Genomic DNA, 20,623 nt, shown 5'->3' on the forward strand with positions numbered 1-20,623 from the left:
CTTTTCTGTTGACCAATCGCAGCAGTAGCTGCCGTGTGTGTACGGAAGTAAAGTGAACTGGTAAAATGGTCTTGATCTTTGCTGAAACTGGCACTTGATATACATTTATAAATGGACCAAATGCCCACAGGGTAGGAACCTTCCTCGTTACTACAACCGATCATTACCGTGTAATCGTGTATACATGTATTTATTAAAATATATAAAATCATATACAGTATTAATCACTACAGTAGGCTACTACGTTTGTTTAAATTGTGTCCTAGCGTAACACTTTAAAGTGTGTGGGGCTGGTGGTCCATTGCGTTGGTGAATTGATGAACAATTAAGGTGGACCCTCTTGTAATTAAGTGTAATGCTTTATTGGGTCGTCAGTGACGTGAGTTAATTGTGCTTGAATTGTACTGTAATTCGCCAAACTGTTAATACATATATTTCAATCAATCAATCAATCAATTGGACATTTATTTTTGTTTTCGATTTAGGTTTAAACACGAATGCAGGAATCTCTCTTTGCACTGTATTGTATGAACTCTCAGTCATACAGTCACACAGCAATGACAGAAGAATGCTAGCCTTGGCTCAAGACTATTCGAGTCTGACTAATATATACTTTCGTATTTCTCTATGCAAATGTCAAAAGACATCAGACTATGATAGTCTTGAATTGATCCAATTGAGGCTATGCAAGCACCCCTTCCTTGTAAATTATCTTCTGACGGTCCTGGCAAATGTAGGGCAAGTTAATTAGCTAAATGTTTTTCACTCAGAGAGCAACGTGTATATCCACGATATTTTGGAAAGGTTTTTATCACCGTCCAATCACAGATCAGCTGGGTAGCTCTGATCCATAGCCCTAATGCTTCTCATATAGAACCATTAGGGCTATGGATCAGAGCTAAGATCAGGGGTGCAGCAAGATAACTAATAGATTTAATCATAAAAGTAATTGATATCAATAATTTAATAAAACAGTCCCTATTTTGGGCATGTCATAGGTGAGAAGTTTCAAGAAACGTTACAATTCTTCAAAAATAGTGACAATATCAGATCAACAAGCCGACAACACTTTGCTATGCAACTCGTTGTGAGCTTGTAGATCTGCCATTTCCATTATTTGGAATGTGCGAAAAAGTATACAATTATGCTTAAGGGTGGAAAATTACTCTAGTTAAACTCTCTCCATTAAGGTATTCATAGGTGAGGGAAAAAAACATAAACTGTATGTATTATTGTACATCTTTCCAACACTTAGAAAGGCGATGGACTTCACTGAGTGTTACGGGGACACCGTGTCCAGCGTCGCGGCAGCAGCTCGCTCCGGGTGCAGAGAGCGCGTTCGGAAGCTGATCCTCAAAGGCCTCAGCAGAGACAGCAGAGACAACCGTGGCTGGAACGCCCTGCACGAGGCAGCGGCCGCTGGCCACAAGGAGTGCGTGCAAGAGATCCTGTCTGCTGCCGGTAAGCAAGGATTGTATGGCAAACAGTTATGTTCATACATACTTGGGGCAGTTGGGGGGGGGGGGGGGGGGGGGGGGGACGAGACGACGAGACGACGACACATAATGTGTCATTTACAGTACGTCATATTGTCTCTTTATTGTTAATGGCGTTTAATGTTTGTATTTGCACCGTTTGTTTTACATCACGATTACATCACCGTCCTAATCAACATGAGTTAGACTTTAATATATTAGCGCCCCTCACTTCACACAGGTGTGATTTTTAGTTGTACGTATGCCCCCAATTATGCCAGTTTATTCTTCCCACTGCTTGCAACTGCAGTTGAACCACCATATCCTATTTTATCCCTGTGCCACGACACGAGTACCCTATGGCCACCGGGGTTGAACCGGTTCAGGTATTTTTTCCCGCCTAATATTGAACCAGTTCAGAGTGTTTCCACTGAAAATGAATTGGTTCAGAAGCCTAAAAGTTGAATCAGAACTGGAACCGAAAAATGGCCGCCGGTTCCACGAAAGCGCCACGGTTCCAAGAATCTAGAACGGAACCAGTTCTAGAACCAAAGTTATTTTGGTGGAAAAGGGGCCTTTGATTGTCAATAGGTCTCAAATACTTCCGCACATTATTGCTCATGGCTCATGTTCGTCGTATGGCACAGTATTAGGTTTCAGTGGCTAAAGACGGCCTTTTCTCTTACTGCTTTTTTCTGAATTGCTAAGCAGCAGGCTCATCGCACGGCCATCGTGGCTACGTGAACTCTTTGACTCACGAGGGAGAGTCTGCACTGTACCTGGCGGCACGGCAAGGGAACCTGCCGGTGGTACGAACCCTTCTGAAAGCACACGGCAACATTAACCAGCCAACCAACGATCTGTCCTGTCCTCTTTTTGCAGGTACTGTATGTAACGAACGCATTCAGTCATTGTTATTGTCATTGTGGTGCTTACACCTGTATATTATGTGATATTTATCAGTTGTGTTCCGATATACTGTAGCTGTGGATGCTGGGCATAAAGGGATTGTGGAACTGCTAGTCCGTAAAGGTGCAGAAGTCAACGGCACACATACTGCCTCCTGTTGGTCCTGCCTTCACCAAGCCGTTTATAAGGTAATATTTTAACACACACACACACACAGATGTACAGTTTACATTTTATATCATGAATCATGTCACACTTTTATTATTTTCTTTCCCAAGGGTCACAGTGACATTTTACGCACACTGGTTGGTGTGTGTCACCTGGAGGCACTCGATGACCACAAGATCACTCCTGTGTTTTTAGCCTCACAGTACGGACAGCAACAGTGCCTGGAGATTCTTATTGATGCAGGTCAACCAATTTACCTTACTGTGTTTTTGTGACGATCATCATCATCGTCTTATTGTTATTATTACTAGGGTCGGCCCACCGGCTGGTCCTCCTTTTTTGCAATTCCCCAGAATTGCACCTTTCTAGTTTATTACTGTTGTTATTAGGTGTTCACATGTGTTTTCCACTGTACTGTAGGAGCCAACGTGAATGCCCAGGTAGAGGACTTGGCCACGCCGCTGTTTATTGCAGCTCAAGAGGGTTATGAAGGATGCGTGGAGCTTCTTTTAGAGCGTGGCGCTGATCCTAACCTACCATGCAGCTCTGACTGGCCCCAGCTCCCCATTCACGCTGCCGCTCAGTTGGGCCACATCAGGTACCTAGTGCTGATCCATAAGATGTTTCTCTGTGATATATAACTGTATATACTCAGTACACTGCAGTACGCTGCGTGTCATTATAAAACGTGTTGTGAGATTGTAGATTGGCAATATTCACTATTCAAACTGGTGAAAATTTAAATTTATTTCATAAAAATCACACCTGTGTGAAGTGAGGGGCGCTCTTATCATCGTACATCATCATACATCATCTCATTCCGGCCAATCAGAATTTGCATCCTCACCTTCGTCTTCAATGTTTGTTACGCAATGTGTGTCATAGCGTGATCTAATATCGTGATTTGAATCATATCGTGAGTTGAGTGAATCATTGAGTATACTGAGAAATGTTTCTCACTTCTGTGCTTCCAGCATCCTCAAGAGGCTAATAGCTGTGACGGACCGTGTGTGCGACCGCGGCGAGGCCATGGTGAGTCCTCTGTACGTCGCTGTGAATCAGAAGCGGCAGCAGAGTGTGGAGCTGCTCTTGCAGGAGGGCTACAGTCCAGACGCCCAGGACTGCAGTCTCAAGCTGGGTCATCAGTCACCGCTGGTCTATGCCATGTCTATAGCGTGTGACGATGACCACCCGTGCAGGTTTGTACACAAACTCATTTAACAAAAACAAAAAAACCCCGAAGTGGACTGGCTCACTAGTAAAATAGTAAAAATACAGAATAGATTCTAAAATACTGCTCACCACCTATAAGGCCCTGAACAACCTAGCAGCTCCCTGCTACCTCTACGACCTCATACATCACCATGCCCCTGGTGGTGCCGACCACCTGGTGGTCCCCAAGGCAAAGCGCTGAACCTGGGGTGTCAGGGCCTTCTCAGTTCTATACGAGCTGCCTGTAGGCTATTTTCGTCACCTTGCGATATTGAAACGCCAATGGATTATAATGTCCACATCAAGTACAAGATGTAGGCTAACACAGATAAAGTAATGCGTCACTCAGAAAGTTAACGTAATTTCTGATACAGATGGATCGCTCATCAGGGCAGGCTAATCTTATCATCCTATCCTTGTTGATATATAACGCCATTTAGGTCGAACTCATGATATAACTTTATGTTGTGATGATAATATAGCAGCAGCAGAGAGACCTGCGGATGGCAGATTTAGCCGCGGTTAACCGCAGTTTAGGGTGGATTTGGGTCATTCAAATGTATTTTAAATTAATATTGGATAAACCACGGGTGAAAACATGCGGGAAATAAATTACCGGTAATGGCATTTATCTATAGGCTTATTATAGCTTTTAAATCTAGCAAACCGCATTTATAAATTGGAATAATGAATTAATGTTGTCGGATAACGGGCAGATTATTAATATTAATATGCACTTGCGGATGGTCATCCGCAGGTTTCTAATGCCAGCCTTCCCTCTTCCGTGTGCGACCCTCCACCACCACCACACCACAGTGACCACACCACATGCGGTGTTGGATGAAATAAAGTCAAAGATAGCGAGCGGTGCCGGCGATACGAACAGTTAATGGGGCGGGCAACGGGTCCATTATTTGACGGGCAGGACGGGCCTGTTTTGTATTTTGATATAATCGTGGGTAGCGTGTCGGAACGCGGTTCTGATTATTGATCGTGACTCTGCCACATGCTAGAGGAGTCTAACGCCTATGTAAATTTAAAATACAGTTTTTCTGTTGTATGACATGGCTGAAATATACAACTAAATCTCTTCTTTCAGTGAAACGGTGAAGTTGCTGCTGGCCGCAGGAGCCACCTTGACTGAGGGTGTGTGGATGTTTGCCTTGCCCATTAAACCAGAGCTGCTGCCGCTGATACTGCAGCACAGAAGTATCCCCAAGATCCAGAATATGATCCAGATCCTTTCTTCCATACCGGACCAGAGTAGAGCGTTGAGGCGCACTGAATTGAGGGCACTGCTCTGTGTAGCACTCGACAATGTGAATCTTGCCTCCTGCTGGCTGCCCGTGCTCCTACAGGCTGACCTGGAGCCGTCTTTACTGCTGCAGCCCATCATGTAAGCTTTTAGCTTTTTCTTTGCATAAATGTGTCATGTTTACTTTAGTGATATAAAGTGACTGTACAAAATCTACAAATGGGTTGGAGCAGTGATTCTCAATCCTGGCTCGATATGACCTTTTTTTTGCTTTTTTTTTTGCATCCCTATGACTTAATTTGTACACTGTTACGGTAACACTTTGGTTCATACTCCCTAGCTATCAATCATTTAGATGGGGACCTCCTGTACTAGCTCCGTCAAGGACACCACATTGAGCTTGTGATTGTTTTCATAGGCTGGAAAAGGCAGACAGCGAGGTGTTGAACTACCTACTGGCATTCGTGAACTGGTCGACCCTGTCACAAGATCTGAGAAACATTCTGCTCCGGAGACTGGATGAGAAGACCTGGACACCACTGGCCTGTTTTGGTAAGGCCACACATGATCAAGTCAGTCATTAGGACAGAATTAGGACAAAACCACAGACAGTGCCGTAGAATCAGAGTAAATACGGAAGATTGTCTGCCATAAACCAAGGAAGCTTACAGAAGGAATCACATGGTCACGTGACTGGGCTGCACTATTTCTGAATGACTGAGGCCTTTTGTAAAGTAATCGCTTCTGAAAAAGAACAGAAGACTTAACACATCATTGTCTGCTGTGTTGCTTTTTGATGTGTGTGCTTTTTGATGTAGCAACGGCCGCTCACGTTTTCTATCATTAAAAAGAACCTAAACGTTTGCCAACAGTATGGAATTGTGAACAAAATCTTATCCAACCACAACAAAATATTCTTCAGTTTTGAGTCTGAGAGGCTAAATCTCATCAAATGTTGTTCTGTGGCTCAATAAAGCAATAAGCCACAAGAGGTCTCAGATTACCTTGTATTTTATAATGGCTGAGAGGTGTGGTGAGGCACGAGACGTGTCCAAAACGGTTACAAACAATTGGCAATATTAAACTGGAAACTATTCCTACTGGATAAAGTAGTTACACTTTACAGCCACCAGATAGAGCTACTTCCTTGTTTACTCAGCCATTCCAGTCAGGCTTTGTTAGTTAAACGAAGTTACATTGACAAACAACATTTATGTGGTGGCAGATTTAGCTGATATGTACAGTATGTGAACATGTTATCATTATGAGGGTGGTCAGCTGTTCACAGGGGAATAGGAGACTCTTGGTGTCTTTACACACCTGCCCGGAGAGACTCATTCACATGAGCTCGGGTGGTGCTTAGAAGTGTTTTTTGACCAATGACAAAGCTTCTAGGAACATCTTTGAATGGGGATTGTGGCCCCTAGATGTGTCACAGAGACAAAGAAAATGTGGGGAGCGTTTTACTCATTGATGATGGCTGTCTAAATGCCAAAAAAATAAATATAATTCAATCATTCAAATTTTGACATTATTGCTTATAGCAGCTTTAAGGTGTAGATTATTTATCGTGACATTTAGTATGTGGTCTAATCATAAACCAGCCAATCAGAATCAAGTAATGGGAGTTGGGACTAACTGTTTTAGAAATGGCGAATAAATAATGAGTTTTGAACAATTGAAACAGGTTTATACCCCTGGTATAAAGGGTTGGATTCAGGGTAAGGCCTTGCGACATACTAGCGTCATGTCCAGGGCACGTACAGGTACATCTAGCTCTGGTCCATAGCCTTCTACTGCTTCTACGATTCTGCCCTGCAGTATAAGGCTATGGGACTTTCGGTTTTAAATCTCAAATCGAAATCAGACCAGCCTCTCCTCTTAAGCGTAAATAAAAAGAACGTTTTTGCTACTCACCAAAACAAAGGCGGGTTGTGTCATTAGAAAGCCTACTTTCCTTAGTGGACGCACTCTGAGCCCCCCACCACACGTATAAACGGTACTTTTTGGCCAAAAGGGGATTTTGTTTCCACCGGGAAAAAAATACTTTTAGTTACTCCGCAGTGCCCTCTACCGATATTGCCCAGAGAATTGCCTCATAGAGAATATTTTTCCTCCGGTGAAAAAAAGTACCATTTATACGTGTGGTGGGGGGCTCAGAGTGCGTCCACTAAGGAAAGTAGGCTTTCTACTGACACAACCCGCCTTTATTTTGGTGAGTAGCAAAAACGTTATTTTTATTTACGCTAAAGAGGAGAGGCTGGTCTGATTTCGATTTGAGATTTAAAACCGAAAGTCCTTATACTGCAGGGCAGAATGGTAGAAGCAGTAGAAGGCTATGGACCAGAGCTAAGGTACATCCATCTTCCTCATGCTACAGAAACAGAAGATAGGTTCCCGACCCAACGTTGGATTGAATGCACATGTGCAGAAACAAAGCAGCATTAACGGATTCCACAGTGTGTTCTGAACAATGGAATTTTAACAATCCATCTCTGTTCTCTCTCTCTCTCTCTCTCTCCCCTTTCCTCTCTAGACTGTGTACCGTCTCTCTTCCACCTCTGCAGGCTGAAGATCAGAGACGTGCTGGGGCATCCGACACTCATCCAGCAGCTTCCAGTGCCCACCCGACTACATGGCTACCTCCACTTCTCAGACGTCCCGCCACCCCCGCCTTTGACAGATCAAAGGCCCACCGATATCGTACACATACACCACCTTCACAGACATGTTCTATAAAGACACTGGTGTAATTATGCCCCTCTGCCTCTCTTTATAGTACTTTTATATTATTTTGTATCCATGACTAAACCTTTTGTACATTATTTCCAACTTATTGTTTAATGTATTTTAGTATCAGCTAGGACCTTTCTGTTTGAATGTATGGGCTGTCAAGGCCACAAAGTAGTTTATTGCCTCTCAGTAGGCGTTCCCCTTTGTTGTTTTTTATGTCACACGTATACCACTGATGAAGGCTGGATATCTGAAATGTCTGTCATGTTATGGCATATCTAAGAATAAAAAAATTAGTGTGTCACCCTACCATGTTTTGATATGTTGAACACTTTACTTTGACAGTGAATATACCATTATACCATAGTGGTCAGAGCGCAGTGGTACCTTAATGTTGCGCAAATTTGGTTTCATATTACACTCTCAAGTCAAGTTAAATTATTGTTAAACATCTGCATGAAGTCTACACAATTACAGAATGTAGAAGAATTCTTATTTTGATCAACGTTTGCCTGTTATCTCTTCTATGGTACCAACATCAATACAGCATGGAAATGTGGACATATTCTTTAGTTTGGGTCTGAGAGGCTAAATCTCATTCACCAGTAACCACTTATAATACATTTTAATTACATATATAATATATAATAATATAATATGAAATAATAATAATAAAAAACACGTACGCCTACGCGACCAGTGATTGGCCAACGTGACCATTCTGGGGCGTGCCCGAATCTGACAGGCGGAAGTAAAGCAGAGAAACAATTTTTACATCTGTTTAATTTACTGACACAAACATATCACCTGAAAGCTGAAAATAAATGCGTGCTCATTGAATCGGACATTTACCAGAAAGACATGGCTTAATATATTTTATACGTGAGTACCATGGGCGTTTCTTCCATATACTGATGTTATAATAATTATGAGAAGATATTATTGGTGATGGTTGTGTTGGTTAGCTTATGCTGCTAGCTTTATAGTCGATGCTGCTGCAGCTGAAAGCGTCACATTCTTCTCAAAATGTTGACTTTGTGTATTTATAAAGTATAAGGAATATAAATGTATGCGTGGAGCCTGAAGGAAAATGTCACGGCTGATGGCGTGCAGTTGTGTTAGTTAACCCATGGCCACCAGCATCATGCATTCATCGCATATATCGGCAGGTTTAGGTGGTTGGCTATACAGTATAACGTTAAGCTAGCAGCTCCCTCTTAAGACATGTCGTATGGTCGTACGTGGTGCAGATGTTTATTTCTATTTTAAATGTATTTTGACTTTTTGAGGATGAGCCCGCCTTGAGATGCATCATCTCTTTTACGAGGGGGTCCTGAGGGGAGGGCACAACACAAAACATAGACAAAGCAGTACATCAAACATGTCAAACATCAACTGGACGACATCAACATGGACATACATATGAGGCTCTCCCATCCACTCAAAAACACCTGATACCAGTAACATCTGCAATAAACATAAACGATAATATTCAGTAGATTGTCAGTGAGAAAGGGGGGCATCTGTCATGGTGTTACATGTTCATTCTATTGAGATTCTCTGAAAAGATAAGTTGCTCTGCTGGACATTTCTTTTCAGTACTAAGCAAAGCAGTAGCAAGGCCAATCAGTGAACAAAACCTGCAGGGAAAACATTTTCAGAAAATAGTTTTTTGATTGATTGAATTATTCATTAACAGTTTGCAGAATTACAGTACATTTCAAGCACAAACTCAATACAAAGACTGTTAACTGTGAGTGGACGACCCAATAAAGCATTACACTTGTTTACAAGAGGGTCCACCTTGTTCAATTCATCAAAACATTTAGAGACGTACAAATAGACACTTCTATATAGCCAAAGAACAGAACAGGAATTCATCATAAAGGAGGTAAAAAGTGTAAAGAAACTATATATAGTGAGAAAATATAAAGTGAGGGGAAAAGGGGGTGGGTGGTGGTGGGGGGGAGAATTCAGATTTTACGGGGGCCAGTTTTGAATTGCAGCCGTCCGTAGGTGCCCTTTGAGAGCGGTTTTGAAGGAGTCAAGTGATTCGCATGTCTTAATGACTGTTAGTATGTGCCCTCCGTCAACTTCTTGTTTATGCCCCCAAAATGACTGGATAAAGTGGATATAAGGGTTTTGTATCAATTGTAGAAACATTAGACCTTAATTGTTGAATATTTAAGCATGATCTAATCATGTATATTTTACTTAAAAATAATTTTCAAATATATATATATTTTTAACATTTTGTTAAAAGAAAATGCAATTTAACACTGAGGTGCAAACTGTTCCTTGGTGCCCACTGCCCACATTTCTATACTAGGGATGTGCTCCGATTGTTTTTCTCATGATGGACCGATACCAATCTTAGCGTAACCAAGGGGACGCTTTGAGTATTTCCAAAATGTTGTTTGACTTGACGTTGCAGCATCAGAGAGCTCATCTCTTCCACACCCCGTCGGCCAGATGAGGCAGGCTGGCAGCATGCAGCCCGTCTACAGGAGAAGTGCAGGAGTATGGCACCAGACCAGAAGTCTTCTCTACAAGAACCTGCTGATCAAATGGAGAACCAAACAGCAGAGCCTGCAGGTGTTGTTTCTTAAACCCATTCTGACCTGAGATCAGATCTAAAAATGTCTTCTACATCCTGACAGTTTTCTGAAAAAGCTATGTTTCTATGTCAGTCGTTCTATGAGCTTGTAGATTTGCTATTTTTCAATAGCTAAAGCATAACAAAATGCTAACACCAAAAGGGGTTCCCGCCTAAAATGGGTTAAACCCATTATAAGACCTTAGGACCAGATTCTGCTAAATATCTTCTAAATGCTATTCTGAAAAAAGCAGCGTAACACAATTTCACAGGTGGTTTGTTAGAGTTTTATTAAGGGATAGCCCCTTGAGATGCAGTATCTCATTTTCAACATGAACATAAAACATGAACAAGATACATAGAAACATACAGTACACAGATACAGATACATACATGTGTATTGTGTACATATACGCAGATAGCTTGCTCACCCTCTTCCAGCCACCCCACCAGCCACCACATCATCAGCTGTTAAACAACAAAGGAAAGAATGGCACAGTGCAAATGCATCAGTGTATATGTCATTGCTGGTACTTCAGTCAGTTTAGAAGCATAAACAAGGTGAGACAAGATGTGAATGTAGGGAAGTCCTAAGTTTAGTTGATTAAAAGTCGACAAATTCCTATGACTAACGGTCAACTGGGAATTTATTTTGTTGAGGACAGCACAGCGGAATGTGTAGAAATGTAGATTTTGCTATGTGTTTAATTCTTTGTAGACCTACGTTTTTGATATTGCAACTCGTGTGCCAGTAGCCCAGTACTTTTGGAACCAGTTGGCACAGTATCTATCTAGTCTAATTGACTGGAATGTGGGTTGACAGTTTACACATTGTGAGCCTGTGAGGTGTGAAAGATGGCCGCAGTAAACCTGGACAATACTGTAGCTTTGTGAGGTGTGAAAGATGTCGGCAGTAAATCTGGACTATACTCTATCTTTAAAGTCATGAGGTCCTTGCAATGCAGGCTGCTGCCGTTTTTCAGAAAAATGGCAATTTCCCCTTCACACCAAATCTCTTCCCTGAAGTAGCCGACCTACAAGCTAACCGTGCCGTTGCGTTGTGTGATGCATTTTGAGCTTGTAGATCGATTATTGTAATTAAATGTTCACCAATGACCAGAACACAGATAGTTAGTGTTCGTATGGTTAAAACACTGCTCCCAAATACTCCCAGTTGAACCAGTATTTAGATGCCCAATTCAACTCACGGCTATTTCACATTCGAAAACGATATTAAGTGTATTTCATTAGTGATATGCTAGTTGCATACGATCGGTATGTGTCATTTTGAATCTAGTGCATTATCATATCCGTTTGTCCAAGTCATCAGTCTCTCTTTCTTATTATGGCTATACCTATTTCTGCTGCAATTCCATGTTAACTAACACACTGCAGTGTGTGAGCAACAGGGGAAATAAAACCCTGATCGATTGATTCTCTCCTCCCGGCACTGTCCCGCGTTTGATTTAGGAATTGAGTAAACACTACCATTATGCCCCACCTACCCCCTTTTCTGTCTTTGTAAAACCATGCATTTTTCATTTGGATTTAAGTTGCACCAATGCATATTTAATGCGCGTCTCTGTTTCATCCTTTCTTCCTGGCGGCCTCTTGGACTGTAGCAACTGAAAAGAATAGTGCAGATATTAGCACTTTTCTGTTCTGCCCTTTCTTCCAGAGATGTCAGTTGCGGTGCAACTGACATTTGATTAAGTCAATTTGAAGAAAATTACCGATAAGCGATAATCAATAATTTAAATTATTTAATCAAATTATCAATTAACAATCCATCCCTATTTTGACTATTTTTGCATGGCACCATCGTTCGACACATAAGCTTCGAATAAGTGTAAAATAACACCAAGTGGTTAATCAATTTGTTGATATGTGCTTGTGTATATGTAAAAAAAACAACAACAAAAACCACGCTTCATTATTCCAATAATCCAGTAATTAATAGAATAATCTCTAAAAAGAATAATGGCTATTTGCAGCCCTAGATGGCAGTTTGTCATGAGAAGTCTTGACACTGATGCATGTCATCCTTCCAGAAATTGTTAGGTGGGAGTCAGATGAATCATGTGCTCTTCCACAGCACTGTCAACAGCTTTGACAGTAAAGCTATTGATTTGTCTGGGCAGGCTAACACAGTGTTTACCAGATGCAGTTTTGGGTCTGTTCATCATGAGTGTATGACTCATCCCTGCCTTGACCTAAATCTCTAAGAGCCTCTCTTAGTCCCCGGGATGCTTTTATTTTTTTATACAATTCATTTATAGCCGTGGTTTTCAACCCTTTTCATATCAAGGATTTCAGCTACAGACCACCATTTGATGAGGTTTAGCCTCTCAGACCCAAAACTTAGAATATTGTGTTGTCTTTGGATAAGATTTTGTCCATAATCCCATGCTGTATAGATGTTGGTACCATAGGAGAGATAACAGGCAAACGTGACCAAATAACAATTATTCTACAATTGTGTAAATCATTCTGAAGTAATGCAGATGTTTAACAATAATTTTACTCTGAGAGCGTGAAATGAAATCAAATGGTTTAAATTTACACTCTCAAGAGTTAAAAGATCTATAAGGGTCCATTTTGTTACCAACTCTCCGTCATTTAGCTGGGGACCACCTGGAATCCCCTCAAAGATTTATAGTGTACCTACCTAGTAGGTAGAGAGAGAGGTCGTCTGCCTGGGTATAGGAACCCAAAAAGTAAAAATATAGAGATGCAAGATTTCTGCTTGACGGCAATATTATGTCTCAGAAACGCTGAGGAAACGCATCCGTTTCCTTCTGCATTATTTAATGTGACATAGGGTAATTAATTAAGTGCTGATGACTTTAATTTGCTTTCTCTAGAGCTGAGCACAGCAGTGTCCTTGTTTCTTGCTCAAACTAGATTTGACTGTATCGGGAGGAGAAAACAAAATGTGTTTTCTATACAGGCCAGAGAGCATTTGGCAGAAGAGATGCATATCGTTGCTGTGGGGCAGAAACGTCATACTTTATTTTATTTCTAAATGAATACCCTACAGAATCTGAATCAGAATCCATCTTTATTGTCACATCACATTACAAGTAAGGTGGGTGAAAAAACTTGGTTGTGCCTAAAGGCTCATATTGCAGTTAAAGGTAGAGAGAAGAACATAAAGTGCATAACATAACAAAGTGAGTGCAAAATAAATAAAGTTCATCATGGTATGTATGTATTGTATACGACTAGGCTATAGCAAAAAGTCCCTATTGAGCACAAATCAGTTCAGACTGTGCGACAAAACTTAGCTCTTGTTCAGCAATCTGATTGCTGACAAGTAAAAGCTGTTCAAGAGCCTCGTAGTACAGCTCCCGATGCTCCTAAATCGCTTGCCTGGCCGTGGGTGCGGCAGCGGCTTGAACAGGCTGTGGCTGGTGGTGGTGAATGTCCCTGATGATGCTTTCCGCTTTAGCCACCCAGTGTCTCTCATGTATTTCCTGGAGGGGGGGGAAGCCCCTTGCTGTAGAGCTACTTCGTCACTCTACAGTGTCGCACAGAAGTAGCAAAAATCGCTGATCTACAAGCAATGCATTTTCCTAGTTTTTCTAATTTTTAATTTGAATCCTGAAAAGTAACAGTTTTGGACACCCGAAATCATCGACGAATCCAATACGAGAGAGATCTTGTAGGCATGACAATGGGCACTTTCTCCTACGAAGGGGAGGCACTGGTTGGCTGTCATTTATCATGGGATTTAATGGTGGTGACAGCTGTGTTGGAAGTCCTTGAGCAAGGGCCATGGTTATTGTAGAATGGCATAGAAATGTACAGGAATCCTTTCAGGCTCTGTGTGGTAGCACACCAGATAAACTAAAGGCAGCATAATGCAGTGAATCTAAAACACTGCATTATAGGGCGGCTTCCACATGTCGAAGTGTCCTTGGGCAAGACACTGAACCCTACATTGCCTCCAATGAGTCGGTCAGTGTAAGCTTGCCACCATTGGTGTGGGTAGTGAGGACGCTGGCGTTGACTGTTCGCCTCTTCACCTCCCAATGTATGAATGAATGAACCATTGTAAAGCGATTTGAGTACTTGGAAAAGCGCTATAAAAATGCAATTCATTAAAACAGTCTGGCCTTCTTGGCTGCTTCCCAAGAGCCAAGGCTACATCTCTGACATAGATGAAAAGGGAATTAATTTGAGGTTTTATGCCTGAACCACCTAAGCTGGGTCCTTTCCAGGCGAAGAAGCAGCGATTTACTTTCTGATTACCAGGCAAACAGAAATGTATTCCTTATCAATATGTTCCATTGTTCAATGCCAAAAACAGAATCCTTTGTGTGACAATTAATGTGTAACGGTGACCAGCCCTCCATGTCTCCCTCCCGTGGTGTGTCCTCCAGGAGCTGATCCTGCCGCTGCTGCTGCTGGGCCTGCTGATCCTCATCAGCACGCTGAACCCTCACGTGTACTACGGAGGCATCAGCACCCTGGAGCTGGAGCGGGACGACTACCACTTCCTCAAAGGCCTGGGCTACACGCCCATCACCAACGTCACCAGCCACATCATGGAGGAGGTGGCCCAGGAGATGCGTGAGTAGACAAGTGTCACGCCGTTCGTCGTGGACCCGGCATTTAAGACACGAGGTCGATTCTACGACTACCTTCAAAATCAGTAGTTCTCACACTTTCAAGATTGTTCAAAAATAGACAGATGTGCAAGCTCACAGCAGAGATGAAAGGAAACTACCATATGCAATCAGACGGGCGATAAGGGTGCTCGTGTGGAGAATATGTCCTCCGTGTGTACTCATGCTGTCCTCTGTGTGTTTCTCCAGACATGACAGACCGTCTGGAGATGTTCTCCAGCGAGGAGGACCTGGAGAACGCCAGCCTGTACGAGCCGTCGGGCTACGTGGGCGTGGTCTTCCTAGACGCGTCCGCCACGTCCTACCGGCTGCGCTTCCCCTACAACCAGCTGCCCCTGCCCAGCGACTACACGGAGTCTATCGGTAAGGCTTTCTTCCCCTACAACCAGCTGCCCCTGCCCAGCGACTACACAGAGTCTATCGGTAAGGCTTCCTTCCCCTACAACCAGCTGCCCCTGCCCAGCGACTACACCGAATCCATCGGTATAACGCTGGCTTTTATTGTCGTTTTAGTGCCCTCTTCATTGTTCATTTTACCGCTTATTTCTAGGCCTACGTGATAATGGCGTTTCATTTTTCAGAACACAGGTTGAGAACCGATGGCGTATACCGACGGGGTTGTTATTACAGAAACGTACTAACAACTGTTTGTACGTTTTGAGGGTTTGTTACTAAAGTAAGCCAATGTTGAGAGGTACAACAGAAGTGTAATGGAAGTGGTCACTGTGTTTCCTCCCCCTCAGCCAACTGCTTCGCCAGCTCCGTGAACTGCAGAGCAGCCAATTACTGGTACTCTGGCTTCATCCGCCTGCAGTCTCTTATCGACGCCGCCATCATCCAGGTAAGATGGGCCAAACAAACGGCAGCAGGATCCTGCTGTCCGGGTGTCTCCCTGCATCTGTTATTTAAAGGACAACTTTAGTTTTTTTCATGTTTTAGGTTGTTTTAGAAAGTAAAAGATGAGTGTTATCTTTTCTTTCGTTTTAGGGATTTTAGCTGTTTTTGACAGGGGGGCAGGGGCATTCGAGCATGAGGCAAAATGTGTACTTTTTTACAAAATTGTATAGGGATTTTATTTATTTATTATTTACTATAGTCCTACTAGACCCCAAGAAATTACATCTGGCCACAAAAGATCATGAGATCTACTGAATGTGTCAAACTGACATATTGAGCCTACGACACACAGTGTGGCTTCCCCCCAGTAGGCCTCCTTCACATTCAGTAGATCCTGCGATCTTCTGTGGCCAGATGTAATTTCCTGGGATCTATTAGGACTATAATAAATAATTAAAAAATAAATTGCCCTTTGTAAATAAATACATATTTAGCCCCATGCTCAAATGCATGATTTTATCGGGACATCCCTAGTATCAATATTATATCCATATCATGTTATTAGACTGGATATTGTCTGTAATTATGGATATTGTACATAAATATCGGGTGGGGAAAATCTGAATCAACAGATTAGATGCTCAAAATCAAGTAATCAGATCGGGAGCAAAAAACGTGATCGGGACAGCCCTACTTAGAGGCCAGCTAATCAGGAATATCTCGTCGCCACTGGTGAGTAATTGTGTGTGTGTGTGTGTGTGTGTGTGTGTGTGTGTGTGTGTGTGTGTGTGTGTGTGTGTGTGTGTGTGTGTGTGTGTAGATGCAGACCAGGCGTTCGGTGCGTAGCGAGATGGACCTGCGTGTGGTGATGATGGGCCAGCCGGGCTCCGTGGAGGTGCAGAAGTTCCCCCACGCCCTCATCTCCATCTACCTGGTCCTGGCCTTCACGCCCTTCGTCACCTTCCTCATCGTCAACGTGGCGGCCGAGAAGGAGCACCGCCTCAAGGACACCATGAGCATGATGGGCCTCTACGACACCTCCTTCTGGTAAATAAAAGGGTGCATTTATATAGCGCTTTTGTGCATTACATTCACCATATTCACACACACATTCATACACCGATGGCTGAGGAATCCATGCAAGGCACCAATCTGCTCATCGGGATTTTATGGAAAAACATGAAAAGCTATTTTCCTTTTTTTTATAATTTTTATCCCACGATTTTGCAACCCATTTCTTTCACCCAGTGTCAATTATCTAATGTAATCCTGGATGCTACACTTCCTCTGCCAATCTGGGGGGGGGCAGCGGACTGACCTCATGCTTCCTTCTATGCATGAGGAGTCCAAGCTGCTTCTTTTCACCTGACCTTCTAGCTATGAGGCGACGGCACTACCGACTGTGCCCCCGGGCCCCGTGTCAGCTATTTCTTTGTATATTTATAAGTTATTTGTCATATCTGCACTGTGCAATTTGTGATTGCTAATGGTGACGTTCCAATGTTCAACGCAAAAAAACCCAATTAAATCATTAATCCCCATTATTTGCGTGACAATAATCTGTAATAAAATTTGTCGTGACAGCCCTACTTTTATGTCCAAAAAGTGTGAGGATGACATGATTTTCTGTTAGGTGCCTCTAATTGGTGCGTTGTGTGCGTGCGTGCTCCAAACAGGTTGTCATGGGGACTGCTGTATGCTGCCTTGGTGACCACCATGTCCGTCCTGATGTCCATCATAGCCACCTACACCGCCCTCTTCCCCAACAGTGACTTCTTCGTCGTCTTTTTCCTGATCTTTCTCTATGGTATCTCCTCTGTGAGTATAGATTTTAATTAAGAGATAGCCCCTTGAGGTGCAGCATGTCTTTTTTTTAATATATATATATATCATTTTTATGACACGATTTTGCAACCCAGTCTTTTCACCCAGTGCCAATTATCTAATGTAATCCTTGGCACTACACTTCCTCTGCCAACCTGGGGGGGACAGCGTACTGACCTCATGCCTCCTTCCATGCATGACGAGTCCAAGCTGCTTCTTTTCCCTGGCCAGACGTAGCGCGTGGAAAGAACACGTTATTCCGACCAGTTCCTTTCCCCTCCCTCAGGCGCCCCGGATGGCCAGGGGGTTTTAGAGACCAGGATTACTGCATGTTTTTGTGAGGTTACCTACCCTAGGGGATACAGGGGGAACATGCAAACTCCACACAGAAAGGCCCTTTCGCCAACCCCACCTCGGGTATGGGCACTGATGACGAGGAGGAGGCAACACGCCCCCAGCGCCCACAGCGTCCCCAGCGGGAATCGAACCCAGGACCTTCTAGCTGTGAGGCGATAGCACTACGGACTGTGCCACCGTGCCCTCCAGCATGTCATTTTCAAGGGGGACCCATAAAACATGAACAAGATACATAGAAACATGTACGTACACAGATACAGAAACATACATGGGTATTGTGTACATATACACAGATGGCTTGCTCACCCTCTTCCAGCCACCCCACCAGCCACCACATCATCAGCTGTTAAACAGACAGTGCAAATACATCAGTGTGTATGTCATTACTGCTACTTTCAGTTTAGAAGCATAAACAAGTCCAACAAGGCAAGGCACACGCAGATCCGACACACCAAATGCGAGTCCGACATGCGGAAGCAATGGTCGGACATGCGGTCGGACATGCGGTCGAACATGCGCTGCTCCTGTGCTTGCGGTTATTATGTTGTGTTGTGTTGTGTTGTGTTGTCGGTATAATGACTGTAGGCCCAATAGCATGTCGGAACTAAAGCCTGTACCCGGTGAGTCAAGGTGTGAATGTATGGATGTCCTAAAGTGACAAAGCGAGCGAAGATTGTTCTAATCGGATGGGGTTTTGTAGCAGAAAGTTCAATGAGTTGATAGAACTTGATTCACAATACAATCCTCGGGATTAAAGGAAAACCTCAATGGTGTCGCTAAGACGTGTGAGGAGATCAATACCAACGATTGATCAGTACTAGCGTACGCTCAGTGACGTGAGACGTGTAGTTTCACACATTTCACTACATCATCATTTTGTGGAGAAATACATTTAATCCACAATATTCTGTACTAGTATTTTTTGACAAACTATCACTGATCTCCTCACTTCAGAAATCAGAACAATGGGATATTTTATTTAGGTTGAACATTGGCAGCTTTTACCTTTTAATTTACCTGAGAAACCATTTGGACCTGGGACGATTTGACCACATTTGTACACTCTTGGAGTGCAAGGCCAGTACTATGCAGCCCTTGGACTACAATTGATATGCCAATACCACAGGCCAGGTTTGAAGTGCCCTGGCCTATGTGGAATCTAATTTATATGTGCTAATTTATCAATTATGGCTAAGAGTGAGGCTATTTGAACTAGTTTAAAAGGTGATGTTAACATGGCATAAGTCTTTCTATATTAAAGTGTGTTTGGTTATCTGTGCTCTCTCGGCCCACAGATCTTCTTCTCCTTCATGCTGACGCCTCTGTTTAAGAAGCCAAAGTTTGCCAGCACGGTGGGCTCCATGTTGACGGTGGTGTTTGGATGTCTGTCTCTGTTCACCGTGCTGATGAGAGACTTCCCACAGCCTGCCGTCTGGCTGCTCTGCCTGCTGTCTCCCAGCGCCTTCTCCATCGGCATCGCCCAGGTACGCACGCATGCACACACGCACGGATCGCATGCACGCGCACACACACACACACACACACACACACACACACAGTTTGTCTTCACCGTTGGACACGCAGAGGCGTTAGAAATAACAAAACACACAATGTTTTACTGTTTGCCTTGCTGTGGCCTTGAAGATGTTTTTATTCATTGAAATCCAGGCACGTGTTTATTCAGTCAGTATTTAACGTGTGTCCCTTGTTTGTACCCCTTGCAAACAGCCTTTACATCTCTTCTTGGTAAATGGTGCATTTATATAGATTGTACAACATTGCATTCACACACACATTCATACACCAATGGCGGAGGAAACAATGCCAGGCACCAATCTGCACATCAGGAGCAATTAGGAGTTCAGCGTCTTTGCTCAAGGACACTTCGACACTAACTCTGGGGGAGCCCAGTATCGAACCGGGAACATCACGGTTCCCATTCGGCTGCTCTACCGGCTACTCTACCCCCGTCTTGGACCATGGTGCTTGTTCACAGCTGTGTGTGTGTGTGTGTGTGTGTGTGTGTGTGTGTGTGTGTGTTGTGTGTGTGTGTGGTCATTAGGTGGTGTACCTGGAGGCGCAGGGAGATGGCGCTGTGTTCTCCAGCCTGACCAACGGACCTCATCCCCTCTACGTCCCTCTGTTCATGTTGGTGTTAGACTCTGTTCTGTACCTGCTGCTGGCTGTGTACCTGGACCAGGTGCTGCCGGGTACGCACGCCTGCATGCACAAGCTTTCATAAAGCCATTGAAATGTATTTTGAATCACATTTTAAAATCTTTTTTCACTCTTCAGGTGAGTTTGGGATGAGGCGGTCTCCGCTGTACTTCCTGAAGCCGTCCTATTGGTCCAAACGCAGTAAGCGCTATGTGGAAGTGAGCTCGGTGTACGACGCAGAGATGAACGGCACTAACCCGGGAGGAGACGAGTCTGTCGAGCCCATCTCACCAGAGTTCAGAGGGAAAGAAGCTATCCGGTGAATACCTGCTTTTACACACAAATGACAAATGACTCGTCCAGACTTTTAATCTGTAAATATTAATCGTTTGTTGTGAAAGAATATATGTTCAAAGATTTGCTCACGTTTTCAAGATTTTTCAAAAATCGCAGATCTACAAGCTCATAG

At 43.3% G+C, this 20,623-nt stretch overlaps 2 protein-coding genes across 3 annotated transcripts in view; both read left to right on the plus strand.

Moving 5' to 3' along the window:
* The first annotated feature begins 42 nt into the window (after window positions 1-42).
* Window positions 43-8,007, plus strand: LOC308332527 (ankyrin repeat and SOCS box protein 3-like). 2 transcript variants are annotated; one of them, XM_080788473.1, is made up of 10 exons: window positions 43-131; window positions 1,256-1,461; window positions 2,187-2,357; window positions 2,460-2,572; window positions 2,663-2,795; window positions 2,973-3,150; window positions 3,527-3,751; window positions 4,864-5,160; window positions 5,438-5,571; window positions 7,556-8,007. In XM_080788473.1, the coding sequence occupies exons 1-10, from the start codon at window positions 112-114 to the stop codon at window positions 7,756-7,758; spliced, it is 1,680 nt and encodes a 559-aa protein (XP_080644599.1). In that variant the 5' UTR covers window positions 43-111; the 3' UTR covers window positions 7,759-8,007. The 2 variants fall into 2 exon arrangements, with proteins under 2 accessions (XP_080644599.1, XP_080644600.1); XM_080788474.1 differs by lacking the exon at window positions 43-131 and adding an exon at window positions 196-330.
* A 503-nt stretch (window positions 8,008-8,510) lies between these two features.
* Window positions 8,511-20,623, plus strand: part of abca5 (ATP-binding cassette, sub-family A (ABC1), member 5) — a 35,391-nt gene continuing 23,278 nt past the window's right edge. The window contains exons 1-10 of the mRNA XM_080789518.1: window positions 8,511-8,634; window positions 10,187-10,347; window positions 14,734-14,923; window positions 15,169-15,342; window positions 15,723-15,820; window positions 16,637-16,863; window positions 17,493-17,634; window positions 19,293-19,481; window positions 20,060-20,207; window positions 20,293-20,473. Coding sequence (XP_080645644.1) covers window positions 10,225-10,347; window positions 14,734-14,923; window positions 15,169-15,342; window positions 15,723-15,820; window positions 16,637-16,863; window positions 17,493-17,634; window positions 19,293-19,481; window positions 20,060-20,207; window positions 20,293-20,473 — 1,472 coding nt within the window. The 5' untranslated portion in view covers window positions 8,511-8,634; window positions 10,187-10,224. The remainder of the gene's footprint in view (window positions 8,635-10,186; window positions 10,348-14,733; window positions 14,924-15,168; window positions 15,343-15,722; window positions 15,821-16,636; window positions 16,864-17,492; window positions 17,635-19,292; window positions 19,482-20,059; window positions 20,208-20,292; window positions 20,474-20,623) is intronic.

This window comes from Protomyctophum bolini (genome assembly GCF_963924005.1).
Source record: "Protomyctophum bolini genome assembly, chromosome: 18".
Lineage (NCBI taxonomy): Eukaryota > Metazoa > Chordata > Actinopteri > Myctophiformes > Myctophidae > Protomyctophum > Protomyctophum bolini.

Coding starts and splice junctions, on each gene's coding strand:
- LOC308332527 (XM_080788473.1), top strand. CDS start 112: ATGGACCAAATGCCCACAGG. Junction 1,462..2,186: donor AGAGATCCTGTCTGCTGCCG/GTAAGCAAGGAT, acceptor ATTGCTAAGCAG/CAGGCTCATCGCACGGCCAT. Junction 3,752..4,863: donor GACGATGACCACCCGTGCAG/GTTTGTACACAA, acceptor CTCTTCTTTCAG/TGAAACGGTGAAGTTGCTGC.